Here is a 23,269-nt window from a genome sequence, read left to right on the forward strand (position 1 = left end):
GGATCAGGTAGTGAAATCCCGAAGGTGTCTGACTATTTGGCAGTTTTAATTATGAGGCCACCTCAAAGTCAGCAGAAATTACAAAAATACAATTTTCAACAAAGTGAGTGAAATACTAATGGTGAATACTAGTGGTAATAACTCCAAAGCAGGCATCATCGCCCATGAGATAGAGTGTAAACAGGGGAAATGAAGTGTTCTGGACTGGCTTCAGACCTGTTAAATCATCATAATACACTTCTCTCTTATTTTTACATTAAAAGTTAGATAATATTAATCCCAAATGTATATTTTTAAAAGTTGCTATAAAAATAAAAATACTCATAACTTAAAAGAGTTCAACCACGGGACGTGCTCTCTGCAAGGATTCTGGCTGTTCTCCCTGAGTCCCTGACTCCCAGCCCCAAGACACAGTCCCCGTCCTACCACCCTCTGATCCCTGCTGCTTTCTGACCGGCTTTGCTTTTCATCTGTGCCTCTAGGAAATGTTTTCTCAGCCTTTGGCAAACAAGATACATCTTAAGATTATATCCCGTAGGTGATCACAATTATCTGAGTCATGCGGTGCCTCACTGAGACATCCTAGCTAAAATTAAGGCAGTTTTCCCCGTAGTCTTCAAGTAAACTCCCATGGAAAGTGTTCACAGACACAGAAAAACAAATTGACCAAATCAGCCAAATTCCTAGTTTACAGAGGTAAAAGATGTACTTTTCATGGAATCCTAGGCCACTGGTATTTGTTAGGATTGAATGGAAAGAGGTTTCCCTGTTCCTTTAGGAAAGTGAGTTAAGACAGAAAAAGTGACAAGAACAATAGGGACTTTTTCTTGGTCCCATGTTATCCTTCCAAAGTAGAAGACAGATTCCTTCTCTAGGTCTCTGTATCCTATCACATGTTTCTGGCTTTCAACAAATGTTGAATAAATTAATGAATCACAATATTAAATGAATGAAGTTGCTGCTGTACTGGGATAGGAGCTGGCGCTTTGCTTCTAGGGACACTGGGACCTTCTTTTTTCTCTATCCTTCCCAGATTCAGGGGACTTAGGTGTATACCTATGACTAGGGTAATATTATAGTCTAAACATGTCCCCTCTCTTGCCCACTGTGAAGCTCATGCCCTTATTCCATCACACCCAGAAAGGACAGGGGAGTGGAGTACTGCCGCTGCCTGGTTGCTTGGTTTCCAGCATCACTGATATCATGTTCTTTGACTCTTTGGACAGTAGTGGTGTAAGATGCCTTATTATGGTATTGAACTTAAATGCTCTTCATGGCTGAAGGATTCAAGTCTTAATCTCTCCTCCTAGTTCAGAGTCTAGTGGAGAGCAAGCATGCAGTAAATGTTTGCATGCGTGGCAGAGGTATAATTCTGAGTAGACAATACTGTCATAGTAATTATTTATTTTGGTAACTAGAGATAACGTTTACTTAAAGGAGATTTCATGGACTGAGCCTTACTCTTCCTTTCTTGATACTGAATGTTTAAAAACAGAATTATGAAATCAAGACTCCATAACAGCTTTAATAACTAGTTTTAAAAATAAGTATAATGACTGGATGGAATGTGGTCTGTGTATGCATTTGTGTATATGTAGTATTACTAATCCAGCTGTGCTTTAACATCTGTTGACCTTAAAATGGGGGCTGTTTTCTTTTCCCCATTTTAATTTAGGTACTCACCATTCTGATTTAGGACTATTACACTCAAAATTGGTTTCTGTTTTGTAAAATAAATAAGCATAATAATGGCAAGTCACTGCTTGTATGTTGATTTTGGATTTAGACAGGACAGCAGAGCTCAGGAAAGAACAAAGCAAAACAAAGGGGAAACAGGGAAGAAGACAACTGTAGACCAGTGCAAACCAATAGAACCCAGAAAATCAAAGGAAAACACAGCATGATGTTACAAGTAAAAACAGCGGGTGAGACTCCTACCTTACATGAATTAATAGCTGTTGAAATGGAGTGGCGAGTACATGGGGTTTCATCACGCTCATTTCTCAACTTTAAATCTATTTGAAATTTTCTGTAATAAAAAACATTTTTTAAACAGATGCAAAGGAAAGATGTTAACATTTCTTATGTCTTTATGCTTGATTATGATACTTGATAATTAAAAGGAAGTTGATAAAAAAAGAAAGGCTTTCTAGCTGGGGAGGGTGACCGCACCTTTAAACACGGGGCCTGTAACTCAGCTCACACCCAACCAATCAGGTAGTAAAGAGAGCTCAGTAAAATATCAATTAGGCTAAAAGCAGGAGGGAAAGAAATAGTCAAATCATCTATCACGTGAGAGCACAGGGGGAGGGACAATAATCAGGATATAAACCCAGGCATTTGAACCAGCAGTGGCAACCCCCTTTGGGTCCCCTCCTGTTGTGTGGGAGCTCTGTTTTCACTCTATTAAATCTTGCAACTGCAAAAATAAATAAATAATAAATAAGTAAATAAATAAAAGAAGGCTTTCCACTTATGATGGTGAAGGGAAAAGTAGATGGTGTTCTGGTGTTATGTGTAGCACCTGCCATGTAGAGTCAGGGAATTCGTTTTCCAGGTGAGGTTCCTGGCTAGCTCTAAGATTCTTTAATTCTATGAGGGATAAAGCTTTTTAGATGTGTTTCTCCCCATCATGCCAGGAAAACCTGGCAGAAGCCAGTTCCTTAATTAAATCAAAGTACCAATGTTACAGTTGAGTTAGATCTCCCTCCCTGACTCTCCACACTCACTATTGGTTGGCTACTGTACTGTTGAAATTCCCACGTTGATTCCAGTTTTGACTTAGCTGAATTGGATGTGGTCAATAAAAGGCTGCACCATGAGCTAAAGTAGAAAGGTAAAGTGATTTAGGCTGCTCTTCCGTGCTTGGAAAGTCAGATTGACTCAACAGGAGTTTATACTTAAATACATTTTAAATTAGGTGCTCAGGATTTTATAAGCACCGTGGAAGAATCAAAAGAAATGTAAGACAGTTTTGCACTGAGAAACTTAGGCTGAGTGACCAACTCACATAAAATTATTAGTCATCGACCTGAGGCAGAATAGGATGAAACACTAAAGAGCACAGTTTAAGACAAGACCCCGAAGGTCAGCCAGTAGATGGGGAAAGGAGAATGGCACAATGTAATGAGGAGGAGGTAGAAATGGGTTATGAAAGATGGATTGACCTGAGAGGGAGGAGTGGGAGGTGAGTAGAGTGTTGGGTACAAAACCTTGGGATAGTTGTTACAAAAGAAAATGGAAGAAAGCTCATTAAAAGGAAAAAATAGAAAATGATAAGCAGAAGTGGTGATTACAGGTCCCAGTGAAACAGGAAATCAAGGTTCCAAACTAGAAGTGGAATGATGAGCTTTCAGGAAGGAGTTAAGAATCAGTTCTCCCAAGCCTGCAGGAAGAAAGAAAGGAAAGAGATAAGTGATAATATATATTATACTGTTACACACCGAGGAAGAAAGTGTCTAGGGGAGCTCACACAAGATGGCCTTAACTATTGTCCATTACAAAGGCTCTGAGATCACCTCCTAAACATAGTGGGAAGAGAGAGTACAGGCTTGGGGAGAAAGGACCAGTCTAGATAGAGGTCAACCATAGAGTGTATACCGGATTATAGAGGACACATAAATAAAGACTCACTGAGAAGCAAGAAGGCCAGATCAAAACCAAACCTGCAGTCATCTTTTATTCAACCCATGGTTATTGAACACCTGTCGTCATTCTTCCATTCAACAGACATTTAGTTATCACCCACTGTATGTCACATACCAAGGCAAATCTACTTGCAAAGAATGCAGAGTCTATTAGAAGAGAGAGACATGTATGCAGTCAAGTCTAACCTTAGTGCATTCAGAGAAACGCCTGCTGTAATGAAGGTTCATCTAGATACTGTTGCTGGCACATAGTAAACAGTGAATTCAAGGAAGACTTCACAGACGAAGCCCTAATAGAGGTGGACCTTAAGGAATGGGGAAAGAAGAAGAAAGGGTGGGAAAAGACGGTCCGTGCAGAAGGAGTAAAAGTAGTATGTGAGAGAGCATGCCGTATATGGCTAGGTTTTGAGTGACTTGGTAGGTAGAACGTGGGAGTTGGAGGAAGAATAGAGACAATACAGTATGTACCTAATGGATCTTACTGCCAACATTCTTAATGCAAAGAAACAAAATTGGCAGAAATATAAACACATGTGGACAGAACAGTCTTTACCTACTTAAGTTAATACAAGGATATAACATTGATCGCTCCTGCTTTATGTTCCTATGGTGAGTTTTAATATACTAAACTGCCCTTGAGCATTGAGTGCTTGTAAGTATCAATACCATATTGAGAAACATAAATATGCTCATTTTGAGTCAATTTTCAGTATCTGTTTCTATTTGGGGCTAATTTTGGAGAACTGGTTTTGGAACACCTCACTTCCATATCATACAAAGCAGCTTGGAAGGAAACACTGCTCTCCTCTTGCTATAATTTCCTCCAACCAGAAGAAAGATCAGTTTTGTTTTGTTTTTCTTAAGACAGGGTCTTGCTTTGTTGCCCAGTCTGGAGTGCAGTGGTGCAAACATGGCTCACTGTAGCCTCCACCTCCCGGGTTCAAGTGATCCTCCTTCCTTAGTCTCCTGAGTAACTAGGACCACAGGTGCACACCACTAAGCTTGGCTAGGTACTTTTTGGTTTAGTTTTTTTTGGTTTTGTTTTTTAAGATATAGGGTCTTGCCATGTTGCCTAGGCTGGCCTCAAACTTCTGGGCTCACACAATTCTCAGCCTCCCAAAGTGCTGGAATTACAGATACGTACCACTACCCTTGGCCAGTTTTACTTTTTGTCCTCACTAAACAGCAGATTTTTTCTACTTACTGAAATATGTCTGTTTCTGAAATATTGTTACTTGTATGGGATTTTAAAAACAGATGGCTGTTAATGTCTATAATCAAAATAAGGAATTTAAACCTCTACAGGGCCTGTCTTGGCACTTTCTTAAGATTGAGAACATGGATTATGCATCCTGGCCCTTTTCCAAAAAACTGCCCTCGAGAAGTTATGCACAATTTATTTTGATGTTAGTCCCTGGGAATAGAAGTTGTGTAGGCCACTCCATCACACTCTTCATAATACTTGTAATTTAATGCCGGGCACTTCAGTTAACAACATGAGCAGAATTATGCTGTGGTAATTGTGGAGGTGTGTGGCGAAGCAGCTGATTGTAAAATTTTAATCCACTCTAAATATGCATTGCACCCTTACTCAGTTAGCCTCTGATTCTTTGTGGCCTTTTGGAAAATGTATTCAGTATGTAAAGTTTTTAGAAAAAGCATTCTGAAATCTTCCTTTTCATTCAAGCCCTGTTTTTTTTTTTTTCCCTCTTCCCAGCACATGACTTTTGTTATTTCAAGAATTGATACTGGAAACCACATTTATTGGAAAGATAGAACAATGGTATCAGTTAATTCTGGAAAAACAGTAGATGTCACATCAGATACGCCCTGGGGAGCAAGGTTATACAGTTTGTATTTTTTCTGGTTCTAAATCTGAAGGTATTATTTTCTTTTTCAGTTGAACCCTGGGTGGCCCCATCTAACACTTTTGGATTTCAGCTGACTTTTATTTCTATTGTATTTGAATGAAGAATCAGGAAATTCTATTGGGATTACATTATCTTATGGTTATGTTGAGATTACGAGAGACACCACTTATGCTACTACATACATTTTGAAATGATATTTTTAGGTTTTCTGTTCTTTGTGAGCCTCTTCGTGTGTCTCTTTCATGACTTGCATGTGAGACAGCTGAGGAAGAAACAATCTATACTTCGTTTCTCAGTCTATACTTCCTTTGGCATTTATACAACGCTTAAATATACTTAAATATATGATGTTTTTTAAGAAGTGTCCGGGGGCAGGAGGGAGGGGAAGAAATAGTAAGTAAGCATCAATATATGCCGAGCACTGAGCCAGATGCTGGGGAGGTTACAAAATGAATTATAGGCTCTGCCCTGGAATAGAAGGTAACATTATACAAAGAAGCAAACTCACAAGTTAGTTAAGATCAGGACAAAAAGTGTTAAAATGCAGATAAGTGAGCCTAGTCCGCACTACCAGGGGAAGTCACTGTGGCCTGAGTGTTTACGCTTTTGGAGAAAGAGAGACAGACCTCAATAGCTGGGGTGCCCCCTACACACCCACAAAGCTTTGCCTGCCCCTGGGTGTGTGTCTGCTCTCAGTGGAGATACCAGTATCTACTGTGCCTTGTGGGTCATTATTTTCTGTTTGATAATAAATTGTTTACTTTGGCAAAAACGTGCTTATACGCTTAACATGCCTGTCTTACCTCTTCTGTGGTAAATGAACCAAATTGCATTCTCATGTTTTCTGTTTGACAGTGACAGCTGTGCCAGATTCAATTCAGGCCCCTCGGACTTGTGAACACTTGTGATTTTCATTTATCCTCAATATATCATTCTTAGAGAAGATCAGCCTTACCCATATTATTTCCTTTTTCAGACAAATGGACACCTACCTGGGAACGGAGATGTGTATCAAGAAAGGCTGGCACGTTTAGAAAATGATAAAGAATCCCTCGTTCTTCAGGCAAGTGATTTTTAAATACTGTTCTTTCCTTGCAGCATACTTACAAAGACTTTTAAATTGGGGTGGCAAATTCAGATTGCTTGCAGCAACCAGACTGCTAATAGAAATAAGCCTGGTAAACCATCTGTACACAATAGGGAGTGTTGAGGATTGGGGCAGAATGATGGTGTTTACGCCCAGTTTAAAAGGAGCTGCCATTAATCATCCTCAGCTCTTCCAGGGCCAGTCTGAATACAGGCACAATGTTGTCTGATCTGTTCTAAAATTCAGATATATGAATATAGCATAAAATCTGAATATATGTAAGTTTATATTTCTGAATCTGAAATCTGAGTATATATATTTAATTTTTCAATTTTAAAAATGATAACCTGTGTGAGACAAAACAGTGAGTAGAATCCTCCCTGTGGGCTAAATTTGAGTTTGCTTCTTCATAATGTTTCAAATGCTTGACAAACATTTTTCTTTGGTATATTGAGCAAAATGAAATGAAGTATGTTTTTCTTTGGTATACGGAGCAAAATGAATTGAAGTATATTTACCGGGTGATGATTATTGGGGAAAATCTCAGAGATCGGCTCTAAGCACTAGAGTTGAAGGACTAGCCCAACAGCTCCTCACGGACCTTTGAGTATATTGAGCTGCCCCCTGGCTTTGAACACATCTGTGATCAGTGTCATCTTCAAAGAGCTCATGGAATTTGAATTCCCTGGGTTTTGTGTGTGTGTGTGTTTTTTGTTTTGTTTTTTTTTTGTTTTTTTTTAAGATGGAGTCTCGCTCTGTTGCCCAGGCAGGAGTGCAGTGCAATCTTGGCTCACTGCAACCTCCACCTCCTGAGTTCAGGCAATTCTTCTGCCTCAGCCTCCTGAGTAACTGGGATTACAGGCATATGCCCCCACGGCCAGCTAATTTTGTATTTTTAGTAGAGACAAGGTTTTGCCATGTTGGCCAGACTGGTCTTAAACTCCTGACTTCAAGTGATCTGCCCACCTTGGCCTCCTGAAGTGCTGGGATTATAGGCGTGAGCCACCATGCATGCTCCCCGCCCACCCCCCGGGGTCTTTTTCTTATTCTTCTTGAAGTATCAAATTTTAATAATTTCTTGATAATTTCTATTTCAAACATTAACTTTGTTTCCTCTCTTCTAATACTATCTCCACCCTGTCCCCCAAAAAGATAACTTCTGTGCACGCTCTCTCTCATAAATGATTGAAGTAGCTTTAACCAAAAAGTATTGTACATTCCTAATCTACACAAATTTTCTCCAAATTGTATAGGCCTCCTTAAATCAAATAGCAACATATAAATAGGAATGCGAGGGACCACTGTCTTCTTGGTACTTCTCATATTTTTTTTCTTTAAAACCATGTGAGTGGTAGGATCATTCCTTTTGTTGTTCCATTTAGAGAAATAATGTATGCAGTGGAACCCCAGTTCTTTTTCGCTCATTGCATGATTTTGCTGTAAATACAGGTAAGTGTGTTAACAGACCAGGTGGAGGCTCAGGGAGAGAAGATTCGAGATTTGGAGTTTTGTCTTGAAGAGCACAGAGAGAAGTTGAATGCCACAGAAGAAATGCTGCAGCAGGTATGTGCAGAGGCCAAAACCAAGATGGGATTTCCCTGCTGAACCATTTGAGATGCTACATTTCTATGTTGTGTTTGCTCTAATGCAGCAGTAAGTTTCTTGATTCACTTAGACCAGCACATTTAAAAAAAAAAACGAGAGTAGCAGAGTCTCAAAACACATGCACACAATAGAAAGTGTTTATGTAATTAGAATCTGGAACAAAATGTCAGTAGTATTGTGGCTTATTTTAATTTTCTTTTTTTGCATTCAGATGGTTTCCTCTCACCCATAAGTATATGTTTTATAATTAAGAAAAAATATAATAGTAAAAAAATCTAATAATCCAATTTTAAAATGGGCAAAATATTTGAATAGACATTTCTTAAAAGAAGACATACAAATGGCAAACAGACATATGAAAAGGTGCTCAGCATCATTGATCATCAGAGAAATGCAAATCAAAACTACAAGAAGATACTATCTCACCCCAGCTAAAAGGGCTTTTACCTAAAAAACAGGCAGTGACAAATGCTGGCAAAGATGTGAAGAAAAGGGAACCCTTGTACGCTGTTGGTGGGAATGTAAATTCGTACAACTGCTATGGAGAACACTTTGGAGGTTCCTCAAAAAACTAAAAATAGAGGCCGGGCGCGGTGGCTCAAGCCTGTAATCCCAGCACTTTGGGAGGCCGAGGCGGTTGGATCACGAGGTCAGGAGATCGAGACCATCCTGGCTAACACAGTGAAACCCTGTCTCTACTAAAAATACAAAAAATTAGCCAGGCATGGTGGCGGACGCCTGTAATCCCAGCTACTCCGGAGGCTGAGGCAGGAGAATGGCGTGAACCCGGGAGGCGGAGCTTGTAGTGAGTCGAGATCGCGCCACTGCACTCCAGCCTGGGCGACAGAGTGAGACTCCGTCTCAAAAACAGAAAAACTAAAAATAGAGCTACCATGTGATCCAGCAATGCCACCGCTGGATATATACCCAAAGGAAAGGAAATCAGTATATTGAAGAAGTATCTGCGCTCTTGTGTTCGCTGCAGCTCTGTTCACAGCCACGAAGACTTGGAAGCAACCTAAATGTCCATCAACAAATGGCTGGATAAAGAAAATATGGTACTTATACACAATGGAGTACGATTCAGCCATAAAAAAGAATGAGATTCAGTCATTTGCAACAGCATGAATGGAACTGGAGGTCATTATGTGTAAAATAAGCCAAGCACAGAAAGATAAACATCTCATGTTCTCACTTATTTGTGGGATCTAAAAAAAAAAACAATTGAACCCATGGAGAGAGAGTAGAGGGATGGTTACCAGAAGCTGGTTAGGGTAGTGGGGGATGAAGGGAGAGGTGGAGGATGGTGAAGGGGTACAAAATGATAGTTTCCATGAATAAGGCCTAGTAATTAGTAGCATGTCAGGGTTACTGTAGTCAATAATAATTTAATTATATGTTTGAAATGAAGAATATAACTGGACTGTTTGTAACACAAAGGATAAATGCTTGAAAAGATGGAGACCCCATCTTCCATGATGTGATTATTACACATTGCAAGCATGAATCAAAACATGTACCCCATGAATGTACATATCTACTGTGTACCCACAAAATTGGAAAAGAAGTATCTCTGTAAGGTCGTGGATGGAGTATGCACTTGAGCAAAACCTCCTAGGTTTCCATTCCTGCTGTGTCTTTATTTTTTTCTTTTCCCTGTATGACATTAGGCAAGTTCCTAACCTCTCTGTTACTACGTTTCCTCATGTTTTGATTAAGGATAATAAGAATTTCTACCTGATAAATTTTTTGTGAGGATTGAAACAGTATTTGTTACAACCAGTGCCTGGCATATAGCAAACATAGTATCATCATAATCAATGTTATCATCAGACTGAAGTATATATGTGGTTTATGCGTGTGTATCTACGTAACATGTCTCCCTCAGTAAACTGACATGTGCTTATTTCTGCTCAAAGGAGGGTAACGAAAGTGGATGGTTTTTTATTTTATTTTGTTTTGTTTTGTTTTGTTTTATTTCTGAGACGGAATCTTGTTGCCCAGGCTGGAGTGCAATGGCGGGATCTCAGCTCACTGTAACCTCCACCTCCTGGGTTCAAGTAATTCTCCTGCCTCAGCCTCTTGAGTAGCTGGGATTACAGGCACCCATCACTACGCCTAGCAAATTTTTGCATTTTTAGTAGAGATAGGGTTTCACCATACTGTCCGGGCTTATCTCAAACTCCTGACCTCAAGTGATCTGCCTGCCTCGGCCTCCCAAAATGCTGGGATTACAGGCGTGAGCCGCCACGCCCAGCCTCAAGTGAATAATTTTTTTAAAATGTGTATATTCAGTAATTATATTTTACCATATCCTCTACTTGATAGGTGCTGCTTTGTGCAATCATAAATGAGGTAAATTCACATGTGGCTGTTTATAATAAAAGACTTTTTGGATGTATCTCTTAAATTCTAATAGGAGCTTCTAAGTAGGACATCCTTAGAAACTCAGAAGTTGGATCTGATGGCTGAAATATCTAACTTGAAGTTGAAACTGACAGCTGTAGAGAAGGACAGACTGGATTATGAAGATAAGTTCAGAGACACAGAGGTGAGTGATACAGTCTCCCTCTGCCTCCCCCCGTCACTGTCTCTGTCTCTCATACACGTACATTCCGAGGGCAAAGTTGAAATTCCCTGGAGGTGTGCAAGGCATTACTACATGCCCTCATCCTGCTTCATTTTAAGAATAATCTTTCATTGCATTGACTTTTTATCACCAAATGCTAATGGCAATTTTTATTTTTAGCCTTTTGATATGAAATATTAATACTTTTATTAACCTTTAGAAATATTTTTGACTTTAGGGTATTTGGAGCATCCGTCCATCCATACTGGTTTTCTTAATTTTGTAAATAATGGGCTTAAATACATGGTTTCACTAGTAGTTATTATTTAGGCACACTGATTATTTACTATGTAATTGGATTTTGAAAATCTGTATAGAAAACATGCTAACATTCTATACTCACAAAATCACAGAGCTTTTTTGAGATCTTTTAATTTGGCCTTCTACGTTTGATCTATTTCACATGTAAATCATTCCAATTAAATAAGACTCCCTGTACTTCTCCAAAACTCAGGGTACATTCTATAACTTGAAGTGTCCATTTTAGTGGCTTAACAGGCTTTATTGTTTGTTCTGTTTTATTAATTCAGGCCTTCTAGTTTATTTGCTGTGTGACATTTGGCAAGTTCTTAACCTCTCTGTTGGTTTTTTGGTGGACAGAGAGAGCATATCCATTTGAAATATATTCATTTGAAATGAAGTATAAAGAGGTGCAGAAATTCCTTTTCTCTGAGGGCTATCTCCCCTCCTTTTTTTCTTCCTATTTTGTTTCCTTGGTTGGAGTATGGAAAGGTGTCATGCTGGATTAGAAAATAGGTACCAAGGAGAGAGGGGAGAAAATGGCTTACTTATTTTTCCCTTCTGTTTTTATTTCAAACATGTATTTCATGCTGACTATAAGCCAGCATGGTACCAGGCATTACATACATTATCCACTAGAGGAAACTTCTTTATAGATTTGGAAATGCGTTTTACTCCACTGCTATTTTCAAAATTAAATTTTCTGTCAAAGATTCAATTATAGTGGAAAGTCTTGATACATGTCTTGCTTCCTCGATAGCAAAAGGAAATCTTTCATTTGGTTCATGTTTTAATTTTTTTTTTTTTTTTTTTTTTTTTTTTTTTTTTTTTTAGAAATAGGATCTTATTGTGTTGCCCAGGCTAGTCTGGAACTCCTGGCCTCAAGCAATTTTCCCATTTTGGCCTCCCAAAGCACTGGGATTAGAGGCATGAGTCACCATGCCCAGCCATGTTTTAATCTTAAATCTCTTTGTCAGTCGCCTGTATGAGCATGTTTCTCATTTGATCAAAACTGGGGCTTTTAAAACAAGACGTAGAAAGTCACCCAATTTAAAATTCTTGCCTTTGTGCTAAAAATCTGTTCTGATATTTTCCTCTTTCTCCTCTTTTTGTCAGATCCTAACCCTGTAGTCGCTAAGTAAGGTAATAGTAAAACTCAGTCAACAGATGGACAATATGGCAGTGGAGTTAGCTCTGCTGCAGGGAAGAATTGATGGTAGATGTGGATAGAGATAGTCTTCCACATTGTGTCTGCAAAGTCAAGGGGAAATCTTCATCTGTTGTTAGCTTAATTTGGATATGAGATGTTAACCAAGTATTGTGACTGAATTGTAGTAGATGTGTCATTTATTTTTGTAAGAGGCTAGGGCAATATTTATATCCCTTGAGTTTGGCTGCTTTTTTTTATCAAACTTTTTTTCCCCACTTTTTCATTGTTTCACTCATGCACTCTTAATCATATACAAAGAGATCTTGTCATCAAACTTCCAGTTCACTCAATCCCTGATAATCTTCTAATAAAAATTCAGAGTTATTTCTAAAACGTATGCACATACGCGGAGATTAGAGCATATGTGGTAAACTTTGTGATGTTACATATGAAAATAATTAAAATAATCTTCACTATTAAACTAACTTGAATATTCTCATGTTCCTGTTATCGTTCCCTTAATAAAAATACTTTCCTGGCTATTCCATGCATCCACAATATTTAACTTTCTCTTAGAATTTTAGATTATTTGGATATTAATTTCCAAGAAAATATTGGCATGAGGAAGAAGTATAGGCATTTCCAAAGGATTGAGGGTAAAAGTCTTTAAACTTTGGAAGATTCAGAACTTGTCCCTGGCCTTGCTAACGGAAAATGATTAGCATCTTTCGACAGTGCCCCCTTGTGGTAAGAGCATACATGTCAGAGACTGACTTCCTGCAGGAGCCCTGAGGAGTTCTCTGAAAGGGAACAGGGATTTTGTTTCTTAAAAGGACTGAACTTCTGATAAGAACTTGATTGAAATAATTTGTATTCTGTTTTTTAAAGTTTTACATTAGGGAGCCATTTCTAGATTTTCCAGCTTGTGTTGTCTGGGGGAAGATATGATTTCAGGTTGGAAATGTAGACCATATTTAAAGTATTGCCATGAAATATAGTTGAGTAGTTTTTGTTAAAACAGATAAATTATCCCAGTTTACAATTCCATTTTTTCAATGGTTTCTTCTTTGCATATTGGCACTATTTCTAAAGGAAGGGGTAAAGTACAACAATAGCAGATAAGAATTCAATGCTATTTCTTAGCAATGAGAAAGTAGGAAAATATATATTTAAAAAGATCATATTGATGAATATCACTGAGGGCTCATATTATGCAAGGATGATTAGTTTAGATAACTGGGAAAAGCTTATTTTTTTCTTTAAACTTGAATTCTGACCTGTTAGATGAGAAATCACAAATATGTTATTGAATAATGTCAAACAGTTCTTGACCTAATTCATAAGAAGAAAATAGATATCATCCAGGTGAAATATTTGTGAACCAGGAATACATGCATATCTTTGTAAAAAGAGAGAAACTGGCTGGGTACAGTGGCTCACACCTGTAATCCCAACACTTAGGGAGTCCGAGGAAGGTGGATCACTTGAGATCAGGAGTTCAAGACCAGACAGGTCAACATGGTGAAACCCCCGTCTCTACTAAAAATACAAAAATTAGCTGGGCGTGGTGGCGGGCACCCGTAATCCCAGCTACTCGGGAGGCTGATGCCACCCTGGAAGTGGAGGTTGCAGTGAGCAAGATGGCGGCACTGCACTCCAGCCTGGGTGACAGAGCAAGACTCTGTCTTTAAAAAAAAAAAAAAAAAGAGAGGGAGAGAGAAGCAAAAATATAGTAACCATTGTAGGGATCTTTGTGGCTTGTAGTAAAAATAAGTCATCTCCCATGCAGAGTATTTGAGTGTCTCTTTTGGTGGTGTTAATATTGCTTAACACTCTAATTTCCTTTCCTACTCTCTGGGCTCTGAACAAAAATACACCACGATTTCTCAGAATACTTAAACAAGTTTTATGAGCAAATTGGTTCTTTAAAAAGTGACACTAAATAAAATAAAAAATGGCAGAAAAGGTGCAAAATTGTGTTGTGTCATGTAAACATTAGGATTAGTTTCTCTTTCATTTTCTAATTATAAAATTAGGTGAACAGAACCTCATCCACTTTCCAGTTGAGAATTGTCATCAAACTTACAGTAAACTCAATCCCTGATAAGCTTCTAATAAGAATTCAACACTATTGCTAAAACATATGCACATACCCAGAGATTAGAGAATAGTTGGGAAACTTTGTGATGTTATATATGACAATAATTAAAATTGTCCTCAAAATTAAAACTGATTTGACTATTCTCATGTTCCTGTTATTCACTTTGTAAAAATAAAACATTTTCCTGGCTGTTTCATGAATCTTAAGGATTCATGGGCTTAAAGGATTTAATTTTCATTTCATTCTCCCATATTGGGTTGACGATCAATCCATATTTTTGTGGACAAAGGAAGAAATTACAAATTGTTTTAATAACCGTGTATCATTGAGAAGGTTGAAAAGGTAAATGGCTTCACTAAAGAATGTGATATATTTAAAATATGAAATAGCATTCTATGAAATAGAATAGAAATAGCACTCTGTGAAATAGCATTCATAGAGTCATTTTCAGGATAGAAATATCTGACAAATAATAGAGATTAAGCTACATTTCTTAATCAAAATTATAGTCACCTTTTATTTTCATAAGCCCAACACTTTAAGACAGAGGCATTGGGGATTTAAAGGAATGTTTTAAATGGAAAGATGCTTTCGTTCTTAAGGAGGTACATTTATTTCCATTTGTCTCATCTGATTCATACAACTAACCCTAGGAGCTGGTGACTTCTTAAGATGTCCAAGCTGCTATTTTATAGATGTAGGTAACTGTGTTACCACTTTCCTAATGCACTTTCATGTTTCTTCTTGGACAGGGACTGATTCAGGAGATCAATGATTTGAGGTTAAAAGTCAGTGAAATGGACAGTGAGAGACTTCAGTATGAAAAAAAGCTTAAATCAACCAAAGTAAGTTTTTCTCACAGGTTAACATTTTCAAACAAATGGCTCCACTGTTCATCTATGCCCAATAATATAAATAACATGTTTTCTACTTAGTATATGATAAAGAAGGTATTATAAAAGTAAATGAAGTTCCCCCCAAGCTGAAACCTTCTTGAATTTAAACACCACTGATCCGAATTTAAAAACAAGGCTTAACTCTTCTGACAGAACATAACCTGCCCTTTCTCTGAGTTGTATCTAACCTCCTTTATAAACTGGTACTATTTTCTTGGTTATTTAGTTTGTCTTTTTCTATCTGTAGTTTTCTTTCACTCCTCTGTCTCTCTACCAGTCTTTAATGGCCAAACTTTCTAGCATGAAAATCAAGGTGGGTCAGATGCAGTATGAAAAGCAGCGGATGGAACAAAAATGGGAGTCACTGAAGGTGTAGTAGACGTTGGGTGATGGGGTCCGTGGCCTGTTGCTTTCTGGCGTGTGTTGTTTTGCTGTGATGATGTTTTAGTGGCATGTGCATTCATTCTGTGTGTGTGTCACCTGTTGATTAAAATCACCTCAAGCTGATTGAAGGAACAATGGGATCCCTGATGTTGTTTTCAGAAATACATGAAATAATTAGTGAAATATAATAAACAGGTAAAATGAAAGAATTTATAAATTAAACTCTCTTAGACTGAGACCCAAGCCTAGTAAAATAATTGTAAACATTCACCTGTGAAAGAATTCTGTTTCGTATCCACAGTAGAGGTCACTTTCCTCTTTAGTGACTTTCTTGATGGTAAATGTACAGCAGTTGACATTATCGTGGCTGCCAATAGAAATGACTGCTGAGAAGCAGCACGGTGAGAACAGGTTCACACTTCCTGCCAGCGCTACTGAAAATTTTTTGTACTTGTCCACTGTGCTCCTACCAGAAGTCAAAACTATAGGGCCAACTGCCTCGCCTCATTGGAGAACTACGTCTTCTCATAGTACTAAATGTAGTAAATATATCCTTAGAGATTCTGAAAGTAAAATGTGATATTGAATATAAAGCTATACTTGTTAGCATTGCATAGCTGTATTTTCTGTGTTAAACACAGCCAGCAAAATTTGTTTGCTAAAGCTTCTCTTTACTGAAAGGAAACTGAAAATTTAAACATTAGTACATAGAAGGATGGACTTGAAATCTTATACAGTTGTATAGTTAAAAATTAAAAGAGGGCTTAAATATCTGTTTTCTAATTTATTTTTTCCCATTGTTGTAGGAGATTCTGTCCTTTTATCTTAGTGATGAGGGTGAATTATTTAGTTTCATGATTTGGCTAAAGTTGTTGATGACTTGCTACCTTACCCATTAATGAAACTCTGTGCTTGTCAAGGAGGCATGAGTGCCAACTTGAAATGCCGAATAAATGTCAAGCTAGTCTTTTCCAATTTGCATTTTATTTTGCTTTTATGACACTAAGTATCTAATTTGATTATCTTCCTTGATTAACTTGGTTATATTTTTAATTTAATGTAAAGATCTAAACCTTAGGGCTATCCCATCCCTAATTACACTTTAAAAGATCTCTTTTTGATTTGATTACAAAGAAACTTGTAATAATTATACCATAACTATTATAAACAGAACTTCTGCTAATAGTCTTGCTTTTTGCTTTTCATTGCCCTTGTCTGATTTCTGATGCTTGCATCTAAATTCTTATAGATTTGTTTCATTCATAAAATCTGATTATTGATTTAAAGAGCTAATGTGCTCTCTGAATGTTCTTTTTTGGTCATGATCTGCTATTTTTAAATGAATTTGTAACTTGTAGGATGAACTGGCATCTTTAAAAGAACAACTAGAAGAAAAGGAATCTGAAGTAAAAAGGCTACAAGAAAAATTGGTTTGCAAGATGAAAGGAGAAGGGGTTGAAATTGTTGATAGAGGTAAGAAGATATATTTCACATGTGTCATCTCATTTTTTTAAAGTCCTCCAAAATCTGTAAAAGAAACCAATGATAGTCAATGTGTAGTTTTAGCATCAAAGAAAGAGTAGCAGAATCCAGTCAGGCCCAGAACCACAGGGAATTCTCCAAGACTCTTTACTGTGACTGGGAATCCATTAACTTCCTCTTCAGCAGCTGGAAAAGGGGAATTCTGTACTTTATTTGGTGTTTAGGATTACTAGACTGTAAATTCTCATCACAAGAATGGACTTGTCTCAATTGCAATGCAAGGGAATGTATGCCAAAAGAGTTAAAAAGAACCATCCCTGTGTCCCTCAGGACTGAAATTAGATAAAGTAAGGGACTTAGAAACTGTTCTGCCCTTTTGACAGAAGAGAAAAATGGCTCTGTATCTTTGGAAAAATTAGTAAAAAATTTATACCAGGGATTGAGCCCCTCTGCCTTTTAGAAAAATAGGCTAATTCTGTTTTTGGAAAAATGCATGAATTTGTCCAAATCTTTTTTTCGTAACTGAAGAGGTTCGTTCTGAGTATTATATGGACCATAATTTCTAACAAAGTAGGTTGTACGTGATAGAAAATAGCCCAAATGAAATATACTTTTTAAATTATAGTTGGAAATATAATGTGCATAACATCTGGCAGCACTAGGTTAAATTTAACCTTTCTTTGTAATTACGAATGATGACTGTGGCACTATGATACACCAAAGCAATTTCTAACTCATTCAAAACAGTACACATTCCAGTTAGTGTAGCTTTGTTACATTTTTATCCATTATATGAAAATTAGTAACATTGTCCAATGAGAGACTTGAATTAGATTATCTGTAAAGTCCTTCTTGGCTCTAGAATACCATGGCCTTATATACCTGTAGGTATCCCAATTCCCTGTCCGTCAGAAAATTCATCAAACCTGAGGAAAGTGGATTCTCACTGCCAACTGCTTCTCCGCCCCAGCCCATCACCTACTGTTTGGCATATATAGAATTGTGTATTGATAAGGGACATTCAGAAACAGGTCATACTGATCATGCTTTTAGGGTTTTAAGAATAAAATGGGCTGGGCACAATGGCTCACACCTGTAATCCCAGTACTTTGGGAGGCCGAGGAAGGAGGATTGCTTGAGGCCAGGAGTTCAAGACCAGCGTGGGTAACACAATGAGACTCTGTCTCTACAAAAAATTTTTTAAGATTTGAAATTTTTAAATTTCAAATTTCACCAGGCATGCTGGCTCACTCCTGTAATCCCAGCTACTTGGGAGGCTGAGGAGAGAGGATCGCTGAAGGCCCAGGAGTTTGAGGCTGTAGTGAACTATGACTGTGTCACTGCACTTCAGCCTGGACAACGGAGCAAGATCCTGTCTCTGAAAAAAAAGAAAGATAAAGAATAAAATGGCATCACAGGACTTGTGGGCTGGAAGATATTAGAGTAATGCTACCCAAAGTCTGATCTGAGGACTCGAATCAACCTGGGAACTGTGTGTTACCAGTGCCCACCAGCTAAATACGGGGATTGAGAGCAAGTCTTTAGAAAGCTCATGTCAGGGTGATATTGGGATAACTTTTTTTTTTTTTTTTTTTTTTTTGAGACAGAGTCTTGCTCTGTTGCCCGGGCTGGAGTGCAGTGGCCGGATCTCAGCTCACTGCAAGCTCCGCCTCCCGGGTCCACGCCATTCTCCTGCCTCAGCCTCCCCAGTAGCTGGGACTATAGGCGCCCGCCACCTCGCCCGGCTAGTTTTTTTGTATTTTTAGTAGAGACGGGGTTTCACCGTGTTAGCCAGGATGGTCTCGATCTCCTGACCTCGTGATCCGCCCGTCTCGGCCTCCCAAAGTGCTGGGATTACAGGCTTGAGCCACCGCGCCCGGCCGGGATAACTTCTAACTGCATCCTCAGTGGCCTCATCTTATTGGACAGGAGATAGACCCTTTCAGTGTTGTTGAACTTGAGTGGTGAGTTGCACGTGACACAAGCAGCGTTCTAGTCACATTCAGGAGGACCAGGTGTCAAACTGTGATGGAAATATAAAAACAAAGTGACATTAACTAGATTTTCATCATTTATGGTATAAGAAGTGCTTGTACTCCATAAACCTAATTTTAATGTGAGAAAATCACGGTCCAGCAAAATGAAGTAACAGAGGTAGTAACTCAAATTTAGATCTTACATTCTCTTTCTCAACTCACACAGATCATTATTATACTGCCAATCCTGCAGTCACAAAATAGTGCTGAAAAAGTTTTTATGAGGTTAGATTTCCTTTATTTTAGTTCAAAGGAGACTAAATAATAGTGATTTTAAAATATTATTTATTGTTGTAATGTTTGCTAACTTCCAATTCGATGGGTTTTCCTGCACAGATGAAAATTTTAAAAAGAAGCTCAAAGAAAAAAGTAAGGTTTGGTGCATTTCCATCAGCCTTTACATTCACCAAAAATACTACCTTGGACTGTTCTTTGCATGTGTTTTAAAACATTTCTCTCACCAAAGATGTAAAGTTGCTTCATCGATAAGCCCTCCATTTCTTCAGAGTGTACACAATAGAGGGTGGATAATAAAACAATAAGGTAAAAGATTATTTTGAAGATTTTGTCTGATTCAACCTTTCTGCTCTACAGGGTATAACAGGGCACACAGCATTGTGGATGTAAGAAAACATGTTCCTTGCAGTCTAGGTGATACAGGGTCAGAGGAGAAAATAACTCTTATAGTACGAAAACTCACGATTTTAAAGGTTTACCAGAGTTGAAAGATAATTTTGAAATTTGCTTTTGCTTTTCAATGTTTTGAAGTCCACTATTTGTCTGAGATCTATTAAAGCTTCTTTGAACATGTTATGTTGTTACAACAGAGATTGAATCCAGCTGATTAATGGAGCCTGAATATTTAATGCAACATTAAGATAAATCCTGCCAGACATGGTGGGAGGATCACTTTTGAGGCCATGGGTTTAAGACCAGCCTGGGCAACATAGTGAGATCCTGTCTCTACCAAAAAAATTTTAAATTAGCTGAGCATGGTGGTGCCTGCCTCTAGTCCCAGCTACTCAGGAGGCTGAGGTGGAAGGATCATTTGAGCCCCAGGCATCTAGGAGTTTGAGGCTGCAGTGAGCTATGATCTTGCCGTTATACCACATTCTAGGCAATAGTGAGACCCCACATCTTAAAAAAAAAAAAAAATTAACTCCTTAGGGGCTCTTTCCCCCAGATGTTAAATTCTCAATTCCTATAGAATATATCTTAATTTAAAATGTTACACCAAGGCTGAATGATGCACCACTGTTTTAAAAATTATCTTAAGAAGACTAGATGTGGTGGCTCACTCCTGTAATCCCAACTTCTCAAGAGGTTGAGGTGGGAGGATCACTGGAGCCCAGGAGTTCAAGGCTACAGTGACCTGTGATTGTGCCATGCACTCCATCTGAATGACAGGAAGACGCTGTCTCTAAAAAAAATATTATCTTCAGTAATTTTTTTTTTTCTCTCAGAAGCAGGCAAGTTTAGCTGATTTTTTTTTTTCCTGTTTCGATTTTGTAGTTTGTGATTTCCCTTTGGAGTGACTTTTCATTTATTTATTTATTTGAGACAGGGTCTTGCTCTGTTGCCCAGGCTGATCTCAAACTCCTGAGCTCAAGCAATCCTCCCACCTTGGCCTCCCAAAGTGCTGGGATTACAGGCATGAGCCACTGCACCAAGACCTGGAGTGACTTCGTCTTTAAAATATTTAAGTTTTTTATTATTCAAGTAACATGCTTTCGTATTTGAATATCAAATTTTAAGGAGAATCACATTCAGCTTACTTTGGCCTTTATGTCTTGAAATCAATCTTAAGGTAGTATTGGAAATGAAGTTTATAGATGAAGCAAAGTACTTATTATCCTTATGTATAGAACTACAACCAGCTTCTTAGCATGACTACTCATGTAAATACTACATGCCATCAGGCTCCTACCATTCATTCATGCCTCTATCTTGGTTATAACTATCATTTTCTCTGCTTTTGTCATTATATATACCATTCATGGCTTTCACGCACTGCTTTGTAGATTCCTTTTTTAAAAACATGCTTTTATTACTAGAGCACTGAAATTTCATCTTCAGTGTTCTCATGAAGATTCTCTTGTTGCTTTAAGAGAGGATAACTAGTTCTCACACACCCTTGTTTTCTTTCTAGAATGGCAACTGTTCAGGTGAGATAGAAGACGTCCATCTTTTCAGATTTTCCCTAAAAGAGAATATGGGTGTTAAATGTGCCCTTTTAAAAGAATAAATGAAAGAAATCATTAACATATTTACCTTAAAATGTTTCAGTCTGGAGAGTAAATAACTTCTGATCACTGTCACACATGTGAACTAAACTGACTTCTGATTTGATGTTATTTTCAGACATCGAAGTACAAAAAATGAAGAAAGCTGTGGAGTCTTTGATGGCAGCAAATGAAGAAAAGGTATCCAGATGAAATTTAAATATATATGTGGATGTTTTTAAACACCATTTTGACCATTCCATGCAGTTTCATGAGCTATTCCATTTTAAAAGAATACGCCCAGAACACTGCTAGGAGTGAGGGGCAGGTGTGCACACTCCCAGGTGGGCTGTATGCACAGGAATAGGGAGGAGCTGCACTGGCTCCACTGAGAACTCCTGCCCCCATGAATTCAGAAAATGTTCAAACTCTCTGATCAGTTCCGCATATTCAGGTGACATAGAGAGGATGCATGCCATAGTAGATCCTGTCTGTGGGCACTGAAAATTCTGGGCTGACCTGTGGGCCCTGAAGGAGCTAACTTGACAGCCTCAGCTTCATGGTCATGTTGATTTTGTCCTCCGTTTACTCATTATTTCCTTTACACTCCTGGCCTGTTTCACATCTGTGATTGTCTCTGCTCTCCTGAGAGATTAAATACCAGAAAACAGCGGCACAGTCTTTACTTCAGCTACTTTGGCTTCATTCCGAGGTTTCCACAGGTTTTTTCCCGCCAGTTGGTTCTTGTTATCCACATCTGATGTTTCATCCTGCTAAGGGCAGGGATGCAGTTACCCCACGAAAACAATGGATTTCTTCATGGCCTGCCTGACCATCCATGTATCTAGCTGGCAGCCGCAATTGTGTTCAGCTGATGTCATCAGAACTTCTCTCCCCTTATCTGCCTGAATGAATAGAACCAGGGAATATTTCCCCCCAAAAAAGAGCAATTTCAAGGAAGTAAAAAAACAACAGAATGTCAAAGAACTTTGGCTTGATCCTTTTCTCCCATTGTAAGTTTCTTTCTCTCATTCTTGACTACTCTGTTTTTCTTATCTCCTTGTTTATTTTTGCCTTGCATTCTCTTTATTTGCTCTTTATTGCCTGGAAATAAACTGATCAGCATACCTACTCATACAGGTTCCTTTTTGCTAATGTTTCCCACTATTGAATAAAAAGACAAGGAATTAGCAAGCTGCCCACCGTAACTTTTATTTTTTAAAAAACCACTGAAATTCATTTTGTTTTCATTTCTGTCCCTCAACAAGCAACAGCAAACAAAACTCCCAGTGTTGAATAAGGGCCTATGAGATGCTCAAACCTTTATAGGAGCACCCAGAGTAACATAACTTCCTCATGGGGTCGGGGGTTCAGAATACTTCAAAGAGGACATATTTGAGCAAATTCTGGGGAAAAGCAAGAATTGTTCACTGGGAAAATAAAGGCTTCTTAGGCAAAGGGCCCATGAGTCAAAACTTGTCTTGAGACCAGGTGTGAACAGCATAGTGCATGCTGGGATTGAGCAGTGCAGGTGAAGGAGGGGGCGTGGGGCCGACCACAGAGCTCAGTCAGAGGGCAGGCCACTTCATGCACCATGCTCTTGATTTAGGGTCTTAGCGTGTAAATCTTAGGCAGTGACATGATTAAATTGCCTAGCAGAATGGGAGAGTGACAACAGGTCAACAGTTAAAAGTTTGTTAAAATAGGTGAGAAATGAAGAGGGCTTGAAGTAAGGCAATAGTAGTGAAGTGGTAAGGTGGGAAGACGTTTTAGAGAAATTTATGGGTTGACAAGATATAAGGTCTCTGGATTTGAAAAACGAGAGTAAGTTTCTGGTTTGGGCAACTGGGTGAATGGATAGTGCTCTTAAGGAGTTAAGGAAATCCAAGCACAGGCTCAAGTACTGAAGGGAAAGAATG

At 38.4% G+C, this 23,269-nt stretch overlaps 1 protein-coding gene across 3 annotated transcripts in view; it reads left to right on the forward strand.

Annotated features, from left to right (window-relative positions):
* Nucleotides 1–23,269, forward strand: part of LOC111540608 (liprin-beta-1) — a 170,723-nt gene that overhangs the window by 114,331 nt on the left and 33,123 nt on the right. For 2 of the 3 annotated variants that reach the window (XM_023209019.1, XM_023209018.1), the window contains exons 5-10: nucleotides 6,495–6,581; nucleotides 8,055–8,168; nucleotides 10,630–10,761; nucleotides 15,083–15,175; nucleotides 16,969–17,083; nucleotides 21,490–21,551. In XM_023209019.1, coding sequence (XP_023064787.1) covers nucleotides 6,495–6,581; nucleotides 8,055–8,168; nucleotides 10,630–10,761; nucleotides 15,083–15,175; nucleotides 16,969–17,083; nucleotides 21,490–21,551 — 603 coding nt within the window. Of the gene's footprint in view, nucleotides 1–6,494; nucleotides 6,582–8,054; nucleotides 8,169–10,629; nucleotides 10,762–15,082; nucleotides 15,176–16,968; nucleotides 17,084–19,464; nucleotides 19,498–21,489; nucleotides 21,552–23,269 lie in introns of all 3 variants that reach the window. The other variant, XM_023209020.1, reaches the window with a different exon arrangement.

The sequence above is a fragment of the Piliocolobus tephrosceles genome, chromosome 10, assembly GCF_002776525.5.
Source record: "Piliocolobus tephrosceles isolate RC106 chromosome 10, ASM277652v3, whole genome shotgun sequence".
Taxonomy (NCBI): Eukaryota; Metazoa; Chordata; class Mammalia; order Primates; family Cercopithecidae; genus Piliocolobus; species Piliocolobus tephrosceles.